The sequence below is a fragment of the Pelobates fuscus genome, chromosome 5 (genome assembly GCF_036172605.1).
Source record: "Pelobates fuscus isolate aPelFus1 chromosome 5, aPelFus1.pri, whole genome shotgun sequence".
Lineage (NCBI taxonomy): Eukaryota > Metazoa > Chordata > Amphibia > Anura > Pelobatidae > Pelobates > Pelobates fuscus.
Window position 1 is genome coordinate 279,576,963 of NC_086321.1, and position 21,174 is coordinate 279,598,136.

General features: G+C 38.4%; 1 protein-coding gene across 1 annotated transcript; it reads left to right on the top strand.

Annotated features, from left to right (window-relative positions):
* Nucleotides 1-633: 633 nt before the first annotated feature.
* On the top strand, nucleotides 634-14,961 carry LOC134612834 (uncharacterized). The gene is made up of 5 exons (XM_063457280.1): nucleotides 634-1,010; nucleotides 4,952-5,181; nucleotides 5,873-6,072; nucleotides 13,611-13,800; nucleotides 14,331-14,961. Exons 1-5 carry the CDS (start codon nucleotides 943-945, stop codon nucleotides 14,426-14,428), a joined length of 786 nt encoding a protein of 261 aa, XP_063313350.1. The 5' UTR covers nucleotides 634-942; the 3' UTR covers nucleotides 14,429-14,961.
* Nucleotides 14,962-21,174: the final 6,213 nt, after the last annotated feature.

The window sequence follows — 21,174 nt, forward strand, 5'->3', positions numbered from 1 at the left end:
AATCAAGTTAAGCCCTAGTCCTGAGTCATATGGAGCTGATCAACTAATGCAGGACTAAGGCAAGTATTACAGAGAGTGAGGTCTATCTACAACAATATGGGACATGGTATGACGTTGCTACATGATGTGAGCCTCATAAAGGTTTCCAAATATTGACAGTAAGCTAGGTAAGTGCGACATGAAGGTTGTTAAATATTGGGTCAATGTGTTATGAATCCCATACTCCATAAAGTAATTATTGCTTCTGCCTGTCCCTAATGCCTCTGAGTACATGTGTGTGAATGATGGGATGTCTTACCATAATCATATTAAATATAACACTAGCATCTTCTTTTAATCTTTGTCAAATAATGCTATGGAGTCTTTGCTTGACTTCTGTCTATGAAATTAGGCATCCATTAACATCATAAAGCCTCATAAGCCTTGCAAGTGTGTATATATATATATATTTATATTTATTTATTTAAAAATAAAAAGTGTTTAGTGCTATATCGGAAAATGCAATAAACACAGTAAGACACTAGAGGGAGCTACTTGAGCTAGTTTCCTAATGAATTAGTTTCTATAGCAACTGCAGTCTCAAAACAAACATAATTTGTTTGTATGAGATTCGTGTAAACATGCAAAACGAAATACAAATAAATATGGACTAGTGCGAGTTAAACAGTTTCCTGTGCATTTTGCCTGTTTGTGCATCCATTATTTTATAAATAATAGCATACAGTTTCTGGATATTAAAAACTACAGTGTCATTTGAGAGAATGTGATGGTTTCCATAGAAAGCCTCTTATTATGGATCTAACTGCACTCAAACATATTATTCAGTAGAGTTTGACACTGGTTGTGATAACACCTTCCTGAGTGACTCAGATTACTGTTACTAAGCAAGGGACTGGAGACTACAATCAATACAAAATTATCTTATCTACATGGTAAGAGAAAATGCCTGCTGTTCTCCCACAATTACCTGAATCTATGTTTACCACCTATGATCCAAAATACACCCCAGGGTAAGTTGATTTTCTGTTTCTCATGTATTGTTTAAATGTAATATATGTGAATACAGTGCTGTATAGCAGTTACATTCTGATGTTAAAAATAGTCCATTATTTTAGGAAATCCTAAGGTCAGTACAGTTGGATGTTAAAAAGCTCTGGGGGCTGTTCATTCATCAGTGAGCTGTGACTAATTAAATCTAACGTTCAAAATGTAGATTCAAATGTATCCCCAGCTCTTTTTTTATTTATTTTTTATTTTCTGCTTTGGTTAATATCTTGCATACTGGTTAACAATGTGTCACAATTGCCTGTTTTGTGAATAGACTATATGGGATTTAAAAAAAAACAAAAAAAAAACAACTATTTTTTTGACCTCTGAAATATTTGAATGCAAGTAATTATTTTTGAGGTTTAGTCAGTAAACTCTGCATTGTAGCAAAAGCTGAAATCTTGTAGCAAAATTTAGACTGAAATCGATATGTGACGACTAAAGAAGAGATGAAGTTTTATTCTTACAGGGTTAGTTATTCACCAAAGTGAGATTCAAAGAGAATTTCAAATTTAAAGCCAATATAGCCAAACTGTATAATGTTTCTTAACCAGAAATGCTTTCAGTTTTGCTGCTCTGGAATTAAATTTTAAATTTACTTTGAATTCTCACTTTCGTAAATAACCCTGTAAATCTTTTATTTTAGTCCAAATGTTGTCGTTCTTATTTCAGGTTAGGATAATTCAAAGTTTAATGAAGAAAGCCATTTGTCTTTATACATTTTGATCCTCTCTCTAGCTATTGGAAAAATACACACGTGAAGACATTGATTAACCCTTTCACTACCAAGCAAATGTAGTTTTTTAAAAATATTAGCATCATTTTTTTTTTTTAAACATGGGGTGTGTACCTAGGAGATATAGGTATCCAAGTTTACATAATTACATTTTTATTTTACATTTTTATTAATTTATTCTTTTATAGAAATATTGAGGTGATAAATAACTTTATACAGTACACAGTATTTTATAGCTTGCAAATACTTTTGTTTCTCTACAAGCTAGCAATCTTTCCTGAAGTTTATATGTACAGGTAAATTAGGCTTTACAGACTAAATTTTGTTATGCAAAGCAAATAATAATAATAATAAAAAAAGTTTATACATTGTTTTGGTAGTGAAGAGTTTAACTACTTTATGCTGACCTGAATGCACAGCTGATTTTTATGTTTAATTTTAATTTGTTCTCTATTGATTTATTTATCCCATCATTCTTTTTTGACTGTACATATAACACTGTAAGCACTCGAACTGTTTTCTCATCGAATTGGTTTTAATGGGGTCCTCTGGTGTTGTCCTTTGGTTCAATGTTAAACTTTTTTTTACTGAGAGTCTCCAGCTGCCTTTACTGTGCTCACAAGGCTAACAAGGAAACCATAGCTTGAGTGTCAATGGACGACAGTGATTGGCTGAAAGTGTTGTTGACCACTTTCATTCTATCACAATGATCATTGCTGTAGGGCAGGCACGACCACCTAGGGCGTAGGAGATTAATGGGACACACGGAGGTGCTGGGTGGAAGTTAATGAGACACATGGATGGGCTGAGAGGTTACTAAGACACATGTAGGGGCTTAGGAGTAAAAGAAACACATGACAGAGCTGGGGGGTTAATGAGACACATGGAGAGGCATACAGAGGGCTGGGGGGAGAGAGACACATAGAGGGCTGGTGGGAGGCACACAGATGGCTGGGGTGGAAGAGAGGCACTGAGGGGGGAAGAGGTGCAAAAAAACACACAGATGGCTGAGGGATGACAAAGAGACACACAGAGGGCCTGAGGAAGGGGAAAAAGAGACATGCAAATGGGTTGTGGAACATAAATATACACAGAGGTGCTAGGTGGACAAAGAGACACACAGAATGGCTGGGAAGGACACAGAGACAGAGAGGGGCTTCGGAGGACAAAGGGACACAGAGCAAGGCTGGGGAGGACAAAGGGACACATAGGGGCTGGGGAGAGAGAGAAACACAGAGGGGCTGAGGAGGACAAAGACACACAGAGGGGCTACAAAGGACAAAGAAAAACACAGAGTGGATGGAGAAGACAAAGAATACACAGGGGCTGGGTAGAGAAAGAGACACACACAGGGGCTGTGGGAAGAGACACACAGAGGAGCTGAGAAAAGGGGGAAAAGAGACATGCAAAGGAGCTGGGAGGGAAAAAAGACACACAAAGTTGGAAATGTTTGTTTTTTATGGGGGGCCCCATGGTAGCTGGTCTTGCCTAAGGTGCAAAATAGTCTCGTACCAGCCCTGCATTGCTGGTATGAATTGGTATGACTAGTAAATTGTGTCACTTCTGCATTAGCCATATTTCCTGTAGGCGACCAAGCATACTCTTTCACTTGTATTTTGCTTGAAAATCGTTTAACATTCAATGGAGGGACAGCCAGGGCTCTATAACCTTTTCAACGATATAAAATGGTTATAGTGTCTAGACTAGAGTTTGCCTCTAACATCTGCACATAATTGCATAAAAGGGATTGCTTTCCATCTAAACTGGATTTATCTATATTCAGAAAATCTAGGTTGAGATATAATATTGGATGGAAAATCAAAAGAAAAAGTATTAAAAAAAATAAAAAAATGAATAAGTATTTTTGATACCAATTAAAATCTCTTGTTTGTAACCAGATCAGTAACATATACATTATAAACAGACAAGGATAACACATTACAGAAGGATAAATTGATGCAACTGTTTGGACAGCTCAATTTGATATCCTGTCATAATGGAAATACAGTCAAACCAGTGTCTAAAGAGAAACAACCGCAAAAGAATACATATCACGGGCAAAATAAAAAATAAAAAATACTCCATATACTAGTAACACATGATATTAATAAATCTGTAAATAACAGTATGTGGTATCAATGCACTCCACTTTCTTGGGTAATGTTCCATTGGTGGCAAATGTGTCTTGCTGTTTTGTATGTACATAAACTAAAACCATATTAAAGGAACACTCCAACCAACGTAACCACTACAGCATGTGGAGGAGTCCACTGGCGCCTCACTAATGTATGTATTCGAGCTGTTGTAGAACAGTTTGACTTCATCCCACCTCCACTAGAAGAAACAGAGAACTTCCAACTCCCTTGCTAAACTAAGTCTAGCAGTGCAGGACTTTGCTTATAGCTTAGCAGTCATCTTTCAATCTCAGCCAATAAGCTAGCCCTGCCCTAATGGAAGCTCCTACTCTGGCTTAATTAGTGGGTGCTGGTATTGGTAAACTTAGAATGACGTGGTGCCAGGGCACACCTGGCATTATAACAGCTACAGTGGTTATGGTGCTTGGAGTATGCTTTCAATTGGGTTTTGTTAACTGCCTTGTATTATGTAATTGTTAAGTAATTTTGCAACTTCATATGACAGGACATTGGTTAGTGCTCCTGCTACAGTACAGCAAGTTCATGGCAGAATATTTTCTGGAGCAATGATTGCATAAAATACTGCCTAATGTTGGAGTCGTTTTTTGATAATTGGCACCCACTTTTTATTTATAAGAAGATACTATTTTTCCCTTTCCTTTTAGCATCTCCGCCTGCCAGTAGGCCCTTAATAGAGGCACCATCCTAAATCATTGCCCTACTATCCTATCCTCCATAACAGAGTGAAACTCAGTAATTCAAGCAGTACGCCTTTTGCCACACACCATTTCTAGCCTATCAATGCTTCTCTACGAGGAAGCTTTGGATTGGCTGAGATAGTAAAGTATGATAATCTTAGCAGAGGAGGCAAAGTAACCGCAGCATGGCGAGGGAGTAATGGTAATGTATTCCTAAATCTTTAGTAGTCCTTTAAGCTCAGGATACATTGCTTTGAAGTATAAAATCTAAACATGTCTGTGCTTGTGGCATGCTTTTCCAAGTGATACAATAGTCCATTCTAATTCTATTTCAGTTATACAAGTTACGTGCCAAAACTAAGAAGTGATATTGGAAAGATTTATGGCAACGCTACTTTAAGGTATCTTGACTATGAACCGGGCTTAAAAAAAGGACATAGGTTATCTTTTACAACGTGGGATGATAGACATTCATCCCTCTCTGCCCAATCGAAAAGAAGAGATTTTGGTGATCTTCAGAAGAAACCATTCCAGAGATACGTGGAAAATGTGAATCTTAAAAATGGTATGGTCAAAATAGATGTAATATTTTTGTGTCTTTATATAATATGGTGGGTATAGACTTTTCAAGTTTAGATTTGAAATAATTAATAGTATGGAGCAAGGCCATGAAGAGACTTTGTTTAATGGTGCGTGAGGATCAGTAGAAGCTGCAATAGATGGAGAAGGTTTGAAAAGACAAGACAGAAAAAGCTAGACTATGGGTGGACTGTAGAGAAAAAGATAGAAAATATGATGTAAGGCATAATATAGAAAGAGTCAGGTAGGGTTGAAAAGAACTTTGGAAGCAGTAGAGGCCAAGTAGTACAAGTGAGATCGGAAAAATAAATGCAGAAAGAAGAGTCTGAAGAAGAAGGGGGCAAGGGCAGTCAAAAAGTAGAAAGAAAGCATTGAGAATGTGAAAAACAGAAAAGTAGATGAAGTAGAGGGCAAGGGTGTCTTAGGACAAAGGGGAAATAAAAAAGTGACCCTGAAAAAGAAATATTCTGTGATCTGCAATGATTATGGGAACATGATTATTTAAATTGAATGGAAAAGAGAAGGGACAGAGGGATGTACCAGTAACATGGAGAGGGGCTGTGAACTGGAAGTTGAAGGTGACTGTAACGTGTGGAGGTGAAGAACTGGACTGCTGAGTTCAGCTAGCAAACAACATGGTAACAGACAAATATAACTTATTTTTTTCTACTTTCAAGGATTTCTGCATGATTTTACACAAATGAAACATACCTATGATGGAAACCCACGCATGTCGTCTGCAATTCACACAGTGGAGGAAACAAAACATGAATTAAATAAGCCCCTACAATGGACACCATCTGATACAAACAGATATGGATCTGAAAGACATGGGCTGGAGCAATGGGATTCAAGGAGCAATGGGATATGTGAACAGGTACTTCATTACACTGAATTAAATTAGTTCCTTGTACATTATGTATCTGCATATAAGAAACCCTCATCTACACTGAAGTCTAAAGATTTTGCGTATAACATCCAATTTGATCGGTTTAATATTGTCACCCTTTAATAGGCACAGTTTATATTGGTATATAATTTTACAGTGTGGGGTTAAGGGTTAATACTGCCACTTGTCAGTAGATTGTGTGTTATATATATACATGCCTCAATACATTGAGGCATTTATATTGGCATGCATGAATACAGCAAAGAGTACAGCAGAGTCTAGAGTCATGTGTATGTGTTTGATCTCACTTAGAATGATTGTAGTTAAAATATACAGCTAAACTAGACTGGATCACTGGTGTCTCCAGTATTCACATTTAGGGGGGACAGGGACAAAAGTATAGGGACATACATACATGCCAATGAGCAGCAGATACCTCAATTTGGTATAGCATGTCAATAAGCAGTAAAATCTGTCAGCTTTATATATAATACCATTGAGCAATCCATGCATTCACTTTATAAATGCTTACAATGGGCATCAAATGCATAATTTCGCATAGAAAGCGCTCCCTCTTGGCCAGTGACGAAGCTACACATTTTTTCCCACACACTCATTCGCTATCATATTTCAAGTAAATCCATACCCCATAACAGCTGGGTCCAGTGAAGCTGAATTTCAGTGGACAGGTAAAAGGGTGGGCCACTGATGTGAATCACGTAACCAGAACCGCCCAAAGGGACAAACATGGAGAGGGAGCCCGACGCTGGAGAAAGGTAAGCGTTTAACCCCTTCCTCCCCCTTCAGCCTGGCGGGAGTGGGACCCTGAGGGTGGGGGGGGGATCTAAAGACCCTATACAGCCAGGAAAACTAGTTTGTTTTCCTGGCACTATAGTGGTCCTTTAACCCCTTAAGTCCGGCGGACGTATATTTACGTCCTTTTAAAAGCGGCTCTAAACGCCGCAGGACGTAAATATACGCCCGCCGTTTTTTTTTAACTTACCCGGTCGCCGGTGGTCCCACGCCGGCGATCGCGGTTGGGGGGACTCCCAGGGAGCCCCCCCGAGGCAGATCTGCCTCCTCCGGTCCCTCCCGGTCATGTGAGAGTGAGGTCCTTGCGAGGACCTCACAATCACATGGCCGGTATAGCTGGCTCAGGCATTGCCAGCAGGGGGACCAACTGTAATGACAGTTGGTCCCCCTGCTGGCTGAAAATAAAATAAAATTAAGTTAAATAAGTGTAAAAAAAAAAATTTATACTTAGATCATATATATATATATTATATATATATGATCTAAGTATATATATACACATATACATACACACACATACACCGTCTAGGTGTATTTTAATATTAATATATACATAATTATATATATATATTAATATCAAATTACACGTAGACTGATACTGATTAAATATATATATATAATTATTGTTATATATATATTTATAAATAATATAAAATAAATAAATATGTAAATACGTAAAAAAATAAAATAAAAAAAATAATTAAAAATAAAATATTAAAAAATATATAGATGTGTTTTATTTCGTTCTAACTGTATTGTGATATTAATATATATATATATATCAAAATACACGTAGAACGAAATAATATATATATCTATATACATAAATATATACGTATATATCACTATATATATACCTATATATAAATAAAAATATAAAAAAAAAATATATATATATATATATATACGTATATATACACATATGTATATATATACATATATTAATTCTACACATATATTTATGTAATAATTTTACATAATTAGGTATCCTAATTAATTACAATTAGCGGGACCTGCCTGACCACCCATGCCGAAAGTATAGGGAATTTAATTTGCTAGCACTATATTTAACCCTATAACTTTCCAAGACACCATAAAACCTGTACATGGGGGGTACTGTTTTACTCGGGAGACTTCGCTGAACACAAATATTAGTGTTTCAAAACAGTAAAATGTATTACAACCATGATATCGCCAGTAAAAGTGAAGTTTTTTGCATTTTTCACGCACAAACAGCACTTACAGGGACGATATTATTGCTGCAATACTTTTTACTGTTTTGAAACACAAATATTTGTGTTCAGCGAAGTCTCCTGAGTACAACAGTACCCCTCATGTACAGGTTTTATGGTGTTTTCAAAAGTTACAGAGTAAAATATAAGGCTTGTGTTTAATTTTTTTCACATTAAAATTCGCCAGATTGCTTACGTTGCCTTTATGACCCTATGGTAGCCCAAGAATGAAAATTACCCCTATGATGGCATACCATTTGCAATAGTAGACAACCAAAGGTATTGCAAATGGGGTATGTCCAGTCTTTTTTAGTAGCCACTTAGTCACAAACACTGGCCAAAATTGGCGTTTTTTTGAATTTTTCACACACAAACAAATACGAACGCTAACTTTGGCCAGTGTTTGTGACCAAATGGCTACTAAAAAAGACTGGACATCGCTTATTTGCAATACCTTGGGTCGTCTACTATTGCAAATGGCATGCCATTATGGGTGTAAATTTATTTCCTGGGCTACTATACAGTCTCAAAGGCAACGTAACCAATCTGGCGAATTTCAATTTCAAATGTAACATGCTATATTTGACCCTGTAACTTCCCAAAACACCATAAAACCTGTACATAGGGGGTACTGTTTTACACGTGAGACTTTGCTGAATACAAATATGTGTATTTTATTGCAGTAAAATCAAACAGTATTATGACATTGACAGTTAAAATGTCATGTAGAACGAAAAAAAAAAAAATCTTATTTTCTCCCATTTTTTTCATATTAAATTATGTTTCATAGCTAAATATTTGATATTAAATGAAAGCCCTGTTTCCCCTGAATAAAATGATATATAATAAGGGGGGGTGCATTTAATATGAAAAAGGTGAATTACGGTTTGACAGACATATAGCGCAAATGCCAGGTTTTGTTTACATTTTGTTTCGTTCACAACTTGTACATTTGGCTGCGGTGTTAAGGGGTTAAGGAAATTATCTCTAAAGCAGAAACTAGATTTTTTTTAGTTTAATTGTATTTACAGCAACACAGGCATTTAATGCATATACCATTTTGTACTATTCAGTATTTTTAAAGGGAAACAGTCACTTCTCTTGGATTTATGCCATTGAAAGGAACATTAAAAATCATCTATAATTTGTATTAAACTTTTTGCATGCTATCCTCCATTTTCTTTTAAGTTCAAATTATAAATTTAGCTAACGTCACAAGTTCAACAAGGAAAATCTGAGCAACCATTGCTAACGAAGAGGATAAAATGAAACGGTTTCACTTTTGTTTCTCTGTAAGATTTCTCTATGGTAAATGCCAGGTGCAAAAAGCAGAGCTTATACTAATGATTGACAGGGAATTAGGATGGCAGTGCCCATTTGTAAGATAACAAGGTGAGGATTTTTACACTTAATTTTATTTTTCATAACATGCACATACATATTTGTTAAATATAGGCACAAGTGAATAAAATATTAAAATCCTGCAAGATTACAGTTTCCAATTAAAGGAACACTATAGGGTCAGGAACAAACCACCATTTAGTTGTCTTGCCCCCCACCATAGTGGTTAAAACTCACCTTATTTCTAGCGTGGTGCGGGTCCAACGGCGCTGGCCCCGCTCTTGAGCTGCCTCCTTGGTGACATCATCAGAATTTACGATTTTTAGCCAATCCAATGCTTTTCGCATTGGCAAGAAGACGAGCCAAATACCATTTGGGCCAATCAGCACCTCCTCATAGACATGCATTGAATCAATGCATCTCTATGAGAAAAATTCAGCGTCTCCTTGCAGAGCATGAAGACACTAAACGGCAGTGCTGCCTACTGTGTAGCACTTCCCCAGGAAGCACCTCCAGCGGCCATCTGAGAAGTGGCCACTGGAGGCAGTGGCGTACATACCGGGGTCGCAGGGGTCGCGGCTGCGACCGGGCCCGGCCCACCAGGGGGCCCGGCCGCCCTGCGACCCAGGTATGTACTCACTGGGCCAGCCTCTTCTCCTGGGGGGCCCAGGAGCCGGCCACCTCCGGGCCCCCCGAGGCTGGCCCTGCTTACACCCGGCGGGCAGTCAGGCTGGCGGGCGCGCGAGGGAGCACTCTCCCCTGAGTGCTCCCTCTTCAGCTCCCTCGCGCACCGCACTGAAACCGGAGCCGGAAGATGACGTCATCTTCCGGCTCCGGCATCAGTACGCGGCGCGCGAGGGAGCTGAAGAGGGAGCACTCAGGGGAGAGTGCTCCCTCGCGCGCCCGCCAGCCTGACTGCCTGCCGGGTGACACCACTGGACCCCAGGGAATCCCCTCAGCTCTCCCACAGGTAAGGAGGCTGGGGGGATTAAATAGAAAAAAAACCAAAAAAAAAAACGTGTGTGTGTGAAAGTGTATGTTAGTGAGTGTGTGTTAGTGTGAGTGTGTGTTAGTGTGAGAGTGTATGTTAGTGAGTGTGTGTTAGTGTGAGTGTTAGTGTGAGTGTGTGTTAGTGTGAGTGTGTGTTAGTGTGAGTGTATGTTAGTGTGAGTGTATGTTAGTGTGAGTATGTTAGTGAGTGTATGTCATTGAGTGTATGTTAGTGAGTGTATGTTAGTGAGTGTATGTTTGTGTGAGTGTGTTAGTGTGTGAGTTTATGTTAGTGAGTGTATGTTAGTGAGTGTATGTTAGTGAGTGTGTGTTAGTGAGTGTGTGTTAGTGTATGTTCGTTAGTGTGTGTGTGTGTTAGTGTGAGTGTATGTTAGTGTGAGTGTATGTTAGTGTGAGTGTATGTTAGTGTGAGTGTGTGTGTGAGTGTGTTAGTGTATGTTAGTTAATGTGTGAGTGTATGTTAGTGTGTGTGTGTGTGTGTGTGAGAGTGTGTGTGTGTGTGAGTGTATGTTAGTGAGTGTGTGTTAGTGTGTGAGTGTATGTTAGTGAGTGTGTGTGTGAGTGTGTTAGAGTGTGTGTGTGTAAGTGTTAGAGTGTTTGTCTTAGTGTTAGAGTGTGTGTGTGTGTTAGTATTAGAGTGTGTGTTGGAGTGTGCGTGTTAGTGTTAGAGTGTGTGTCTGTGTGCGTCTGTTAGTGAGTGTGTATGTATGTTTGTCACTGAGTGTGTGTCTGTCAGTTAATGTGTGCGTGTGTGTCTTAAGCACTTACCTTTCTCCAGCGCCGGACTCCCTTGGCGCTGGGGATCTCTCCGCCCCGATCCGCCTCTCAGCTCCGAATGCGCATGCGTGGCAAGAGCCACGCGCGCATTCAAACCGCCCATAGGAAATCATTACTCAATGCTTTCCTATGGACGTTCAGCGTCTTCTCACTGTGATTTTCACAGTGAGAAACGCAGAAAATCCTCTAGCGGCTGTCAATGAGACAGCCTCTAGAGGCTGGATTAACCCTCAGTGAAACATAGCAGTTTCTCTGAAACTGCTATGTTTTCAGCTGCAGGGTTAAAACTAGAGAGACCTGGCACCCAGACCACTTCATTGAGCTGATGTGATCTGGGTGTCTGTAGTGGTCCTTTAAGTGTATGTGTTTATGCATGCACTGGCGTACATAACGTGGTCGCAGGGGTCGCAGCCCTGCGACCAGGTGCCCGCCGCCATGTGTTGCGGCCCCAGCCCGCGCAGAGTAAGCGCGCGCGCGGGGGGGGGCCCACGGATCAGTTTTCGCACCGGGGCCCCATGGGTTGTGTGTACGCCACTGACTGGAGGTGTCCTTAGAGTGCAATGTAAATACTGCCTTTTCTCTGAAAATGCCTGAAGGGATTGATTATACTCCCCAGAACAACTACATTAAGCTGTAGTTGTTCTGGTGACTATAGTGTACCTTTAACAATACTTAACTCCTTAAGGCCGGAGGGCGTACTATTACACCCTATTCTAAGTGGCTCTAAACGCCGCCAGGCGTAATAGTAAGCCCTCCGTTTTTTTTTTAACTTACCCGGTCGCTGACGATCCCACGCCGGCGATCGCGGTTGGGGGGACTCCCAGGGAACCCCCCGCGGCACATCGTCCTCCTGGGGGTCCCACAGGCCATGTGAAAGTGAGGTCCTTGCGAGGACCTCACAATCACATGGCCAGGTTAGCTGGCTGCTGCATTGCCAGCAGGGGGACTGCCTGTAATGACAGGTAGTCCCCCTGCTGGCTGGAAATAAAATAAATGAAAGTTAAAATAAGTGTAAAAAATATATATATATACTTAGATCATATATATATATATATATGATCTAAGTGTATATTTATATATACACATATACATACACACACAAACACTGTCTAGGTGTATTTTACTATTAATATATATATAATTATATATATATATTAATATCAAATTACACGTAGACTTATACTGATTAAATATATATATAATTATTGTTATATATATATTTATATATAATATAAAAAAATATGTAAAAACTTTAAAAAATAAAATTAAAAAAATAATTAAAAATAAATAATTAAAAAATATATAGATGTGTGTTATTTCGTTCTAACTGTATTGGGATATTAATATATATATATTTATATCAAAATACACGTAGAACGAAATGATATATATATCTATATACATAAATATATACGTATATATCACTTTATATATACCTATGTATAAATAAAAATATAAAAATTATTATACATATATATATATATATACACATACGTATACATATACATATATTAATTCTACATATATATTTATGTAATATTTTTACATAATTAGGTATCTCAATTAATTACAATTAGCAGGACCTGCCTGACAACCCATGCCGAATGTAAAGGGAATTTAATTTGCTAGCACTATATTTAACCCTATACCTTTCCAAGACACCATAAAACCTGTACACACAAACAAATACTAAGGCTAACTTTGGCCAGTGTTTGTGACCAAATGGCTACTAAAAAAGACTGGACATACCCCATTTACAATACCTTGGGTTGTCTACTATTGCAAATGGTATGCCATTATGGGTGTAAATTTTATTCCTGGGCTACTATACAGTCCCATAACCAATCTGGTGAATTTCAATTTCAAATGTAACGTGCTATATTTGACCCTGTAACTTCCCAAAACACCATAAAACCTGTACATAGGGGGTACTGCTTTACACGTGAGACTTTGCTGAATACAAATTTGTGTATTTTATTGCAGTAAAAGCAAACAGTATTATGACATATGACATCTTATTTTCTCCCATTTTTTTCACATTAAATTATGTTTCATAGCTAAATATTTGATATTAAATGAAAGCCCTGTTTCCCCTGAATAAAATTATATATAATAAGGGGGTGCATTTAATATGAAAGAGGTGAATTACGGTTGGACAGACATTTAGCGCAAATGCCAGGTTTTGTTTACGTTTTGTTTTGTTCACAACGTGTACATTTGGCTCAGTCCTTAAGGGGTTAATGCAATTATAATGCACATAAATATCAACACAACAATGATATATATGCACAAACGCAAAGTTGTTGTACTTGTAAATAATTGTATTAATTTATTGTCCTTCATTTTGTATAGAGAGCTTCCTCCTCATGTCCTCTTCCTTATGAAGATATAAAAATGAGGACGTGTCTGGAGAAAAAAGTTAAAGAAAAAGAACCTTCATTGAATGCATCTAAGACAAGTGTCTATCTTCAGAAAAGACTAGGGAAAATTATTTACAGAGCCGACAGTGGCCTGCTCCCTAACTACAGTGGATATACACCTGGTACGCAAGTTTTATTGTAAAGATTAACAACTGTTACCTGAAGTAATGTGAAAATAATTATAATAATTTATCTGTATACAAAGTTACCAGTTTTACAACAGTAGTCAAATAAGAAATTATTATATGTCAAAACCAGTATATCAAACAGAGTTATATATCTAATCTATCTATTTGGTATACAATAATTTCAATATATATTATATATATATATATATATATATAAAACCATTTTCCATGAGAGTTATATCAGCATTTAATTTACAGTAGTGTTCAGTAGTAGTAGTAATGAAATGGACTCAAGTTAAACTGGCATGTTGCATACATTATGCCCAGATGCCATAGAACTACAACTCCCATGATGCTTTGAATTCCTTTAGAATTCCATTAGAATGACAAAGCATCATGGAAGCTGTAGTTTTAAAACATCTGGCGATCTACCATTTGGGCACTCCGATCTAGTGTGATTCAAGTATTAGACAAACTTGTGCTTTATGGTACCAAACTTATTATTGTCTTTATTTATTTAACAGGGCAGATGTTTGCGATTGGAAACACCTGGGGAAGAAGTACTATGAACGCTGTAGGGAAAATACATGCGCAGCCTTTCCTATTCACATCTCTTATCTGAGCCAATTTAATTACATGAAATTCTTAAAAACAAGATAATTATTTATATATTTGTTCTAGAGAAACACTTTGATTATAAAATTATGTTTGCTGAAAAAAAAAAAACATCAGAAGACTAATTACCAAAGTATTAAAGAATTAAACGTAAATTATAAATTTAAGATCAAAATAGCTGAGCAGGTTACGCTTTGTGTTTGCTACTCTGGCCTTAAATTTAAAATTCACTTTAATTTCTCACTTTAGTAAATAACCCTGTGTGAATGTAATTGTAATGTTTTTCTTTGACTTTTCATTCTAAAAATGTAATCTGTATCCTAAATACCATAATCATTTTATCATCTTGTAATATGTTCAATACATCAGATAATGCAATGCATTACATCCCTCCCAAAATATCAAATGACCAAACAGGGACACTTTCTGTTTCGAAGATGTAGCTGCAGGTGTAAACCAGAGACAGGGCTATTTCAAGATATTTTAGTTGTATTTATGACTCACTGTAAATGAAAATATATTTTAGAACAATAAGACATTTATTTTTATTGTTTTTATTTAATTTTTTTCCCACATAATTATTTCTAAACACATTTATTGTAATTTAAAGACACATTGCTGTCAATGTTTTTGTTGTGAAGTTATGTTACATACTCATACACACAAACAATTATAAGTTTCTACAAACTAAGGAATTTGGGGTAGAAAAATATTTTGGTTTACTTAAAATGCTCCATCCCTCCATTCATTGTTGGGATTTTCCAGCCCCTGGCAGTTTCTAAATTCTCATAAGATTTCAGCCTTCATCTATATGTAGAGTGTGCATAAAGGAGAGTCAATGGTGGTTCATAGGAAAGGAGATGGGAAAAGGATTCTGAATGGAAGGAGGTTGATGACTACTTGGGGTTGTGTGAGTGATTACAGGGATGCCACTTCCATAAGGTCCCTTACAGCACCAGAGCAGGGGGCACAACAATCTGAATCTAAATTCAAATTGGATACTTGGATTTTTAAAAACCTGCCTCATTCTCTGCTGCATCCCTAGCTTCCTCTAGTCCCTGCATGGCTCCAAAGTGGAGGCAGAGCTGGCCCTCCAATGTCGTCAGGAAAGTGCGACTTCTGACACTTTCCCCTAAGATCCCCAGCAGTCCTGCCGGTAGCCTGGTAGATCAGATAGCAAACCAACAATTGCCCAGAGAATGATCAGCTTTCCACCTTCAGCTGCCTAGAAAACTTCTACACACCTACTCTGTCCCCCTGGGTTACCCTGTCAGTAGGTTATGGGGAGAAAGTGACCTTGTATTAGGGCAACAGAATGACACACCCTTCAGCCCATTTCCCCCATACATCCTACATCGCTCATATACACACACACACACACACACACACTCTCTCGCTACCATCTACATATAGCCATAATTCCCATGCACACACATACTACATAGCAAATAACTCCATTCACAGAAACCTTAAACAGCCTCCAACTCTACAAGCGGCCTCCGCCCAACATGTGCAAACCCCATAGGTAGCATCCCTAGAAACATACAACATCAGAAGTGCCCTCACACATCAAACAGTCACAAACCCAACTTACGCAATCCATCTCCACTAATAGTATATTTAGACTGAACAAATATGGTTTGTTTGGAAGGGCTGCCAGGAGAAATCCTCTTCTCTCTAAAAAGAACATGGAAGCATGGCTTAGGTTTGCAAAGTTGCAATGTGAACAGACCACAAACCTTTGGACAGATGACACCAAAGTAGAGATGAGAGCACCACATTTGATGCAAACAAAACAAAGCATATCAGCACAAACACTTCATATCAACTGTCAAGCACGGTGGTGGAGTGATGATTTGGGCTTCTTTTGCAGTCACAGGACCTGGGAACATTGTAGTCATTCCGACAACTACAGCTTGCCTGAAATTGGGTCATGGAAGAAGACAATGATCCCAAACACACAAACAATGTCATGTGCTGTTCATCTGAGGTTATATTTTCCTAATTTTAAGACATGTTAAGTGACAGACAAGTGCTATCTGGATTATTCTTTTTGTATTTTTGCTTGACAAGCACCGGGCAAGTATATTAGGGATATATGGAGTGCAGGATTCTTTTTTATAGTTACATAGTTACATAGCTGAAAAGAGACTTGCGTCCATCAAGTTCAGCCTTCCTCACATTTGTTTTTTGCTGTTGATCCAAAAGAAGGCAAAAAACCCAGTTTAAAGCACAATTTTGCAACAAGCTAGGAAAAAAATTCCTTCTTAACCCCAGAATGACAGTCAGATCTATCCTTGGATCAAGCAGTTATTACCCTACATTGAAAGATTATATCCTTGAATATTCTGTTTTTGCAAGTTCTTTTATATATATATATATATATATATATATATTTGTGTTCGGGGCAAAATCGATATTGGTATTAGAAGAATGTGCTGTCATGTAAACCTGCTATAGGAAAAGTCAGTTGTGGTGTGCTGAAACCGACGATGTGGTAGGTCTGAAAATAAAGAGGGCCCACTCTTATAGAATATTAATGAATAGAGGGTATGGATGGAGGGGCATACAGATCACCAGACCATTTACGGTAGGGTTGGAAAGGGGGGAGTGTCTTTCATAGGTAATAAAAGCCTCTCCCACAATCCCAGGCAAAGTCTTAACATTTGTGTTTGGGGCAAAATTGATATTGGTATTACAAGAATGTGCTGTGACGTAAACCTGCTATAGAAAAAGTCGATTGTGGTGTGCCGGAACCGACGATGTGGTAGGCCTGAAAATAAAAGAGGGCAAAAAGGAAAATGAAATGCTGTATATTTATTTAGACAATGAACATAATACAGTGTATATTACATTACAAAGACATATTTACAAAAGCCTGCCGCATTTTCATCTACCCAGTGATTTAATGATATGCACTGGTATGTCTTGGCTGGATTATGTAGATGCCGCCCCTATCCTAAAAGAATGGCCGGAATACTTACTAGGGTTCGCACCTAGTCTCATCAGTAGTAACTGTACATATAACATAAATGTTGAGGTCGTCAGGATAGAGCTGTGTAATGACAGTAAAGGTTGTAATGGTAGTGGAGGTAGTGATAGAAGGTACGAATCCAAAACTTTAACAGGTCACCATTTATTGTGAGTAGGGTAATATGGGATATTGACTTGATGGCCCAGTTGGCTAGTTTTAGTGACAGGTAGGAATAGTATGTAATGATCCTGATGTTTGGCCAGATAGGATCTTTTAAGACTATTTGGGAGTTGTTTCTGTTATTGGTAGTAAATTCACATGGCCTGAGAAACCCATAAAAAGCCAGGTAAATAGCTGTCTTAATAACTGTCACAGGATTCATACCCCAATATGCAGGAAAGAGTAAACCCACAAAAGGTAGATCCGAAAGACGTATTACCAAGCCTTAGAATGGCCACACTTAACGCATAATACAACAAGAAACAGGGTCAAGATAAAACAAGAACAGGAATAGCAGAAATACTCAGAGTCAAGACAAAGCAGGGTCAGGATAGCAGAAATCAAGAGTCAAATACGAAAGCCGAAGTCCGATACCAGAAATCACGAGTCAAATACGAAGCCGAGGTCAAACACAGGAAATCACAAGAGAATCTCTAGGAGCACTAAACGAGGATCTAACAGAAACCACAATAGGGCAATGAATGGGGGCTAAAACAAGCCTTAAATAGGCTTACCTATGTTCTGATAGGTCCACGTCATCACTGCGATCTAAAACAGATTTGGATCGCAATGATGACGTGGTCACTTTAAGAGTGGGTGTGACATCATGTCCACATCTATATATAGACGTCCTGCCGCACAGTTCGGTCAGACCGCACGGCAGAAGGAGGTCTGCATGGATCAAGCGAGGTGAGTCTCCCTCAGTGTGCCGCGCGGTCGCGTGGATCGGCCGGAGGAGGTCTGCACGGCTTTGTTTTATGGTTGGGCCACTGGCTTTTTGGATACCTTTAAGTATAGTCTTGTCAGATAGGATGATAGGAAACTGGAATTGTTCAGAAAAGCAGAGAACATGTGATGTTATATGGTGGTCAGGTATAACTTGATAGTATTGTGAAATAGTCTTAATTTAATTTAAGGTAGCAAAAAGTTGTGAATCTTACCAGTGATGTTATTTCAAACATGTTGACTATGTTATGTTCAGATATGAACCTCTTGTATAATGAGAAGGCCCTTTCATAGGATCGATGAGTATTATGTGATAGAGCCATTTGGTCAATGCGTGGCTATGGGTCAACAACTCATCTAATGCATTATTAGGTCTTGAAACGGTGGAGCAGCTGTGGCTAGTCGTGAGGCAGTAGGAAGGGTTTCCCAGAATGCCTGAAACTGAAAGCGAGATAACTGGTCAGCTGCTGCAGGGCCGTCTTTAATATGAATAGGACCCTGGGCAAAGCATACTGACACACACAGACATACTGACACACACACACAGACATACTGATATACATTTAGGTTCTTACCTTTTTCTGTAAGGTGACGGTCGGGTCCATGGGGGCTGCGCAAATCGCGGGGCCCACGGGACAAGATGCTTTGGGGCCCCCCAGGGACAACTGGGCCAGGGGCAGCTGCCCCGTTTGCCCGGCGTTAAAGACGGCCTTGAGCTGCTGTATTGTATATACCTGGAACATGACAACATACTAAAAAAAATATTTACAGGCCGCTAACCAGGTCAGTCTCCTAACAAATCTCATCATGGTTAATGAAGATAAATGCCCCAAGCTACTGCAGTATATATATACAAATAGAGATGGTTTGGCACTCTTCCTTTAAAAATAAAGACCTGAATAGGTTGAAACGTTGATCTTTTGAACTTTGAATTTATGGACACAGTGAATTGAACACTATTTAAAACCAGGAGTGCGCCTTATTATTCATTTATATATATATATATATATATATATAAAAAAATATATCCAAGATAGCACTCCAGGGACTTATATAAAAATTAACTTTTATTACCTTCCAGTAAAAACAGCGAACATCAACGTTTCAGCTTGATCTCCTCAAGCTTTCGTCAGGAGATCAAGCTGAAACGTTGATGTTCGCTGTTTTTACTGGAAGGTAATAAAAGTTAATTTTTATATAAGTCCCTGGAGTGCTATCTTGGATATATTTTTTTGAATTTTGGCTGACAAGCACCGGGCATTCACCATTCATAACAGGAGGAGTGCAAGATTATCTTTTGCTTTATATATATATATATATATATATATAATGTAAATAGTAAGAAGCTTGCACTCACGAAACCGTGAGTGCAAGCCTCTTACTATTTACTTTTTATTACTGGCATTGGCTTCAAGAATGCACTCGGTGTTATAATTGTTAAAGTTAGTGTGCAAGGACTACTGAAGTTATATTTATATATATATATATATATATTTTTTAATTTCCTTTCATAGTTTATTCGAGCTTACCATCTTATTGCAGCACATGTTGTGGAGTAAAGTGTCAAGTGAAGTCACTGCATCCACCTGGCATGGACCAACAGCTGGCGATACAAGAAAATGCAACATTTTATAGCCTCTATTCAACAACCTTACTAACTGTGGCATACACTCAGCTGTAAATCAGAATATAGTCCCATGCACTTATTCTCTACAATTTATACTATGCTTAACTCTCCAGTTGAGCCCTCCCTAGCACATTATACCAACAAAAGGGAAACTGAAACTGGAATTCAATGATCTCAAGGACAATGGTAAACATGTTTAATTTAAATCATAAATGCTTTGTGTCCTTGTCAGGGTTTACCTGGGGTTGGTTTCAGAGTGCAGAGACAATGCTAACTCTTGCAAAATATTACAGCCCACGGTAACGAGTTACACAAATCATCTGGAGAGTGAATATGTGCATGGGGGCTGTGCAGGAGGGCAGATCCAGTAAATGCTGTACAGACCAGGGAAAATCCAAAATCCGAGTATGAGACAAATCCAAAGATCAGGGCCAGTAGCAAGTATGCATAAACCATAGTCCATCAATAGATGTACAAAACAATTCGAGGTATGTAGAATGCTACCAAAAATGGTAACAACGAACTGAACCTTAAGCTGATGTGAGGAGTGCTTTAAAGCCAGTAAAGGAGCCCAGATAACTGCAGGTGAGTCAACAGGAGCCCCTTACACATCCCACCCAAACCCCAGAGATGCAGCTGAAACTGCAAAACAGACTGCCACATATCAAACTGCAGTGGCTCCCAGGTAGTGAAACTAACAGGAAACTATGAGGACCAGAGTTCAAGTCCAGCTAGATCTCCTAAATGGTGGCCACACCAGTGAGTCTGCAGAGATGGGAAAAACTGTGACAGTCCTCTAGAGTTCAGAAATCTGCATTTAAGATTTTAACATGATGGTAACATATACCAAAACTTCACAGAATCTTTCCTACTGTTCTAAATCTCAAATACATGCTTACGTTGTGATAGAGCTTTTGGCACTTTTCTCACCCTCACAAACCTTATATCAGATCTCATCTACTCCTTTCAATCTCGCTGGAGAGTGGAGATGTCATGTGGAGTTTGGTACGTCTTTGGAATTTCATTCCGTCTATCACTGGTACTACGATGTCTTTATCACCAGAATCTTTATTTTCCACCATACTACTTCATCTCTTAAGAAATATAGTCATTCATTACTTCTATCTTTCTAAATGAGGCCAAAACCTTAATCCCCTAACAGTGGGGAAACTAAAAGTGATAATGTGGAATGTATTATGATGATGGT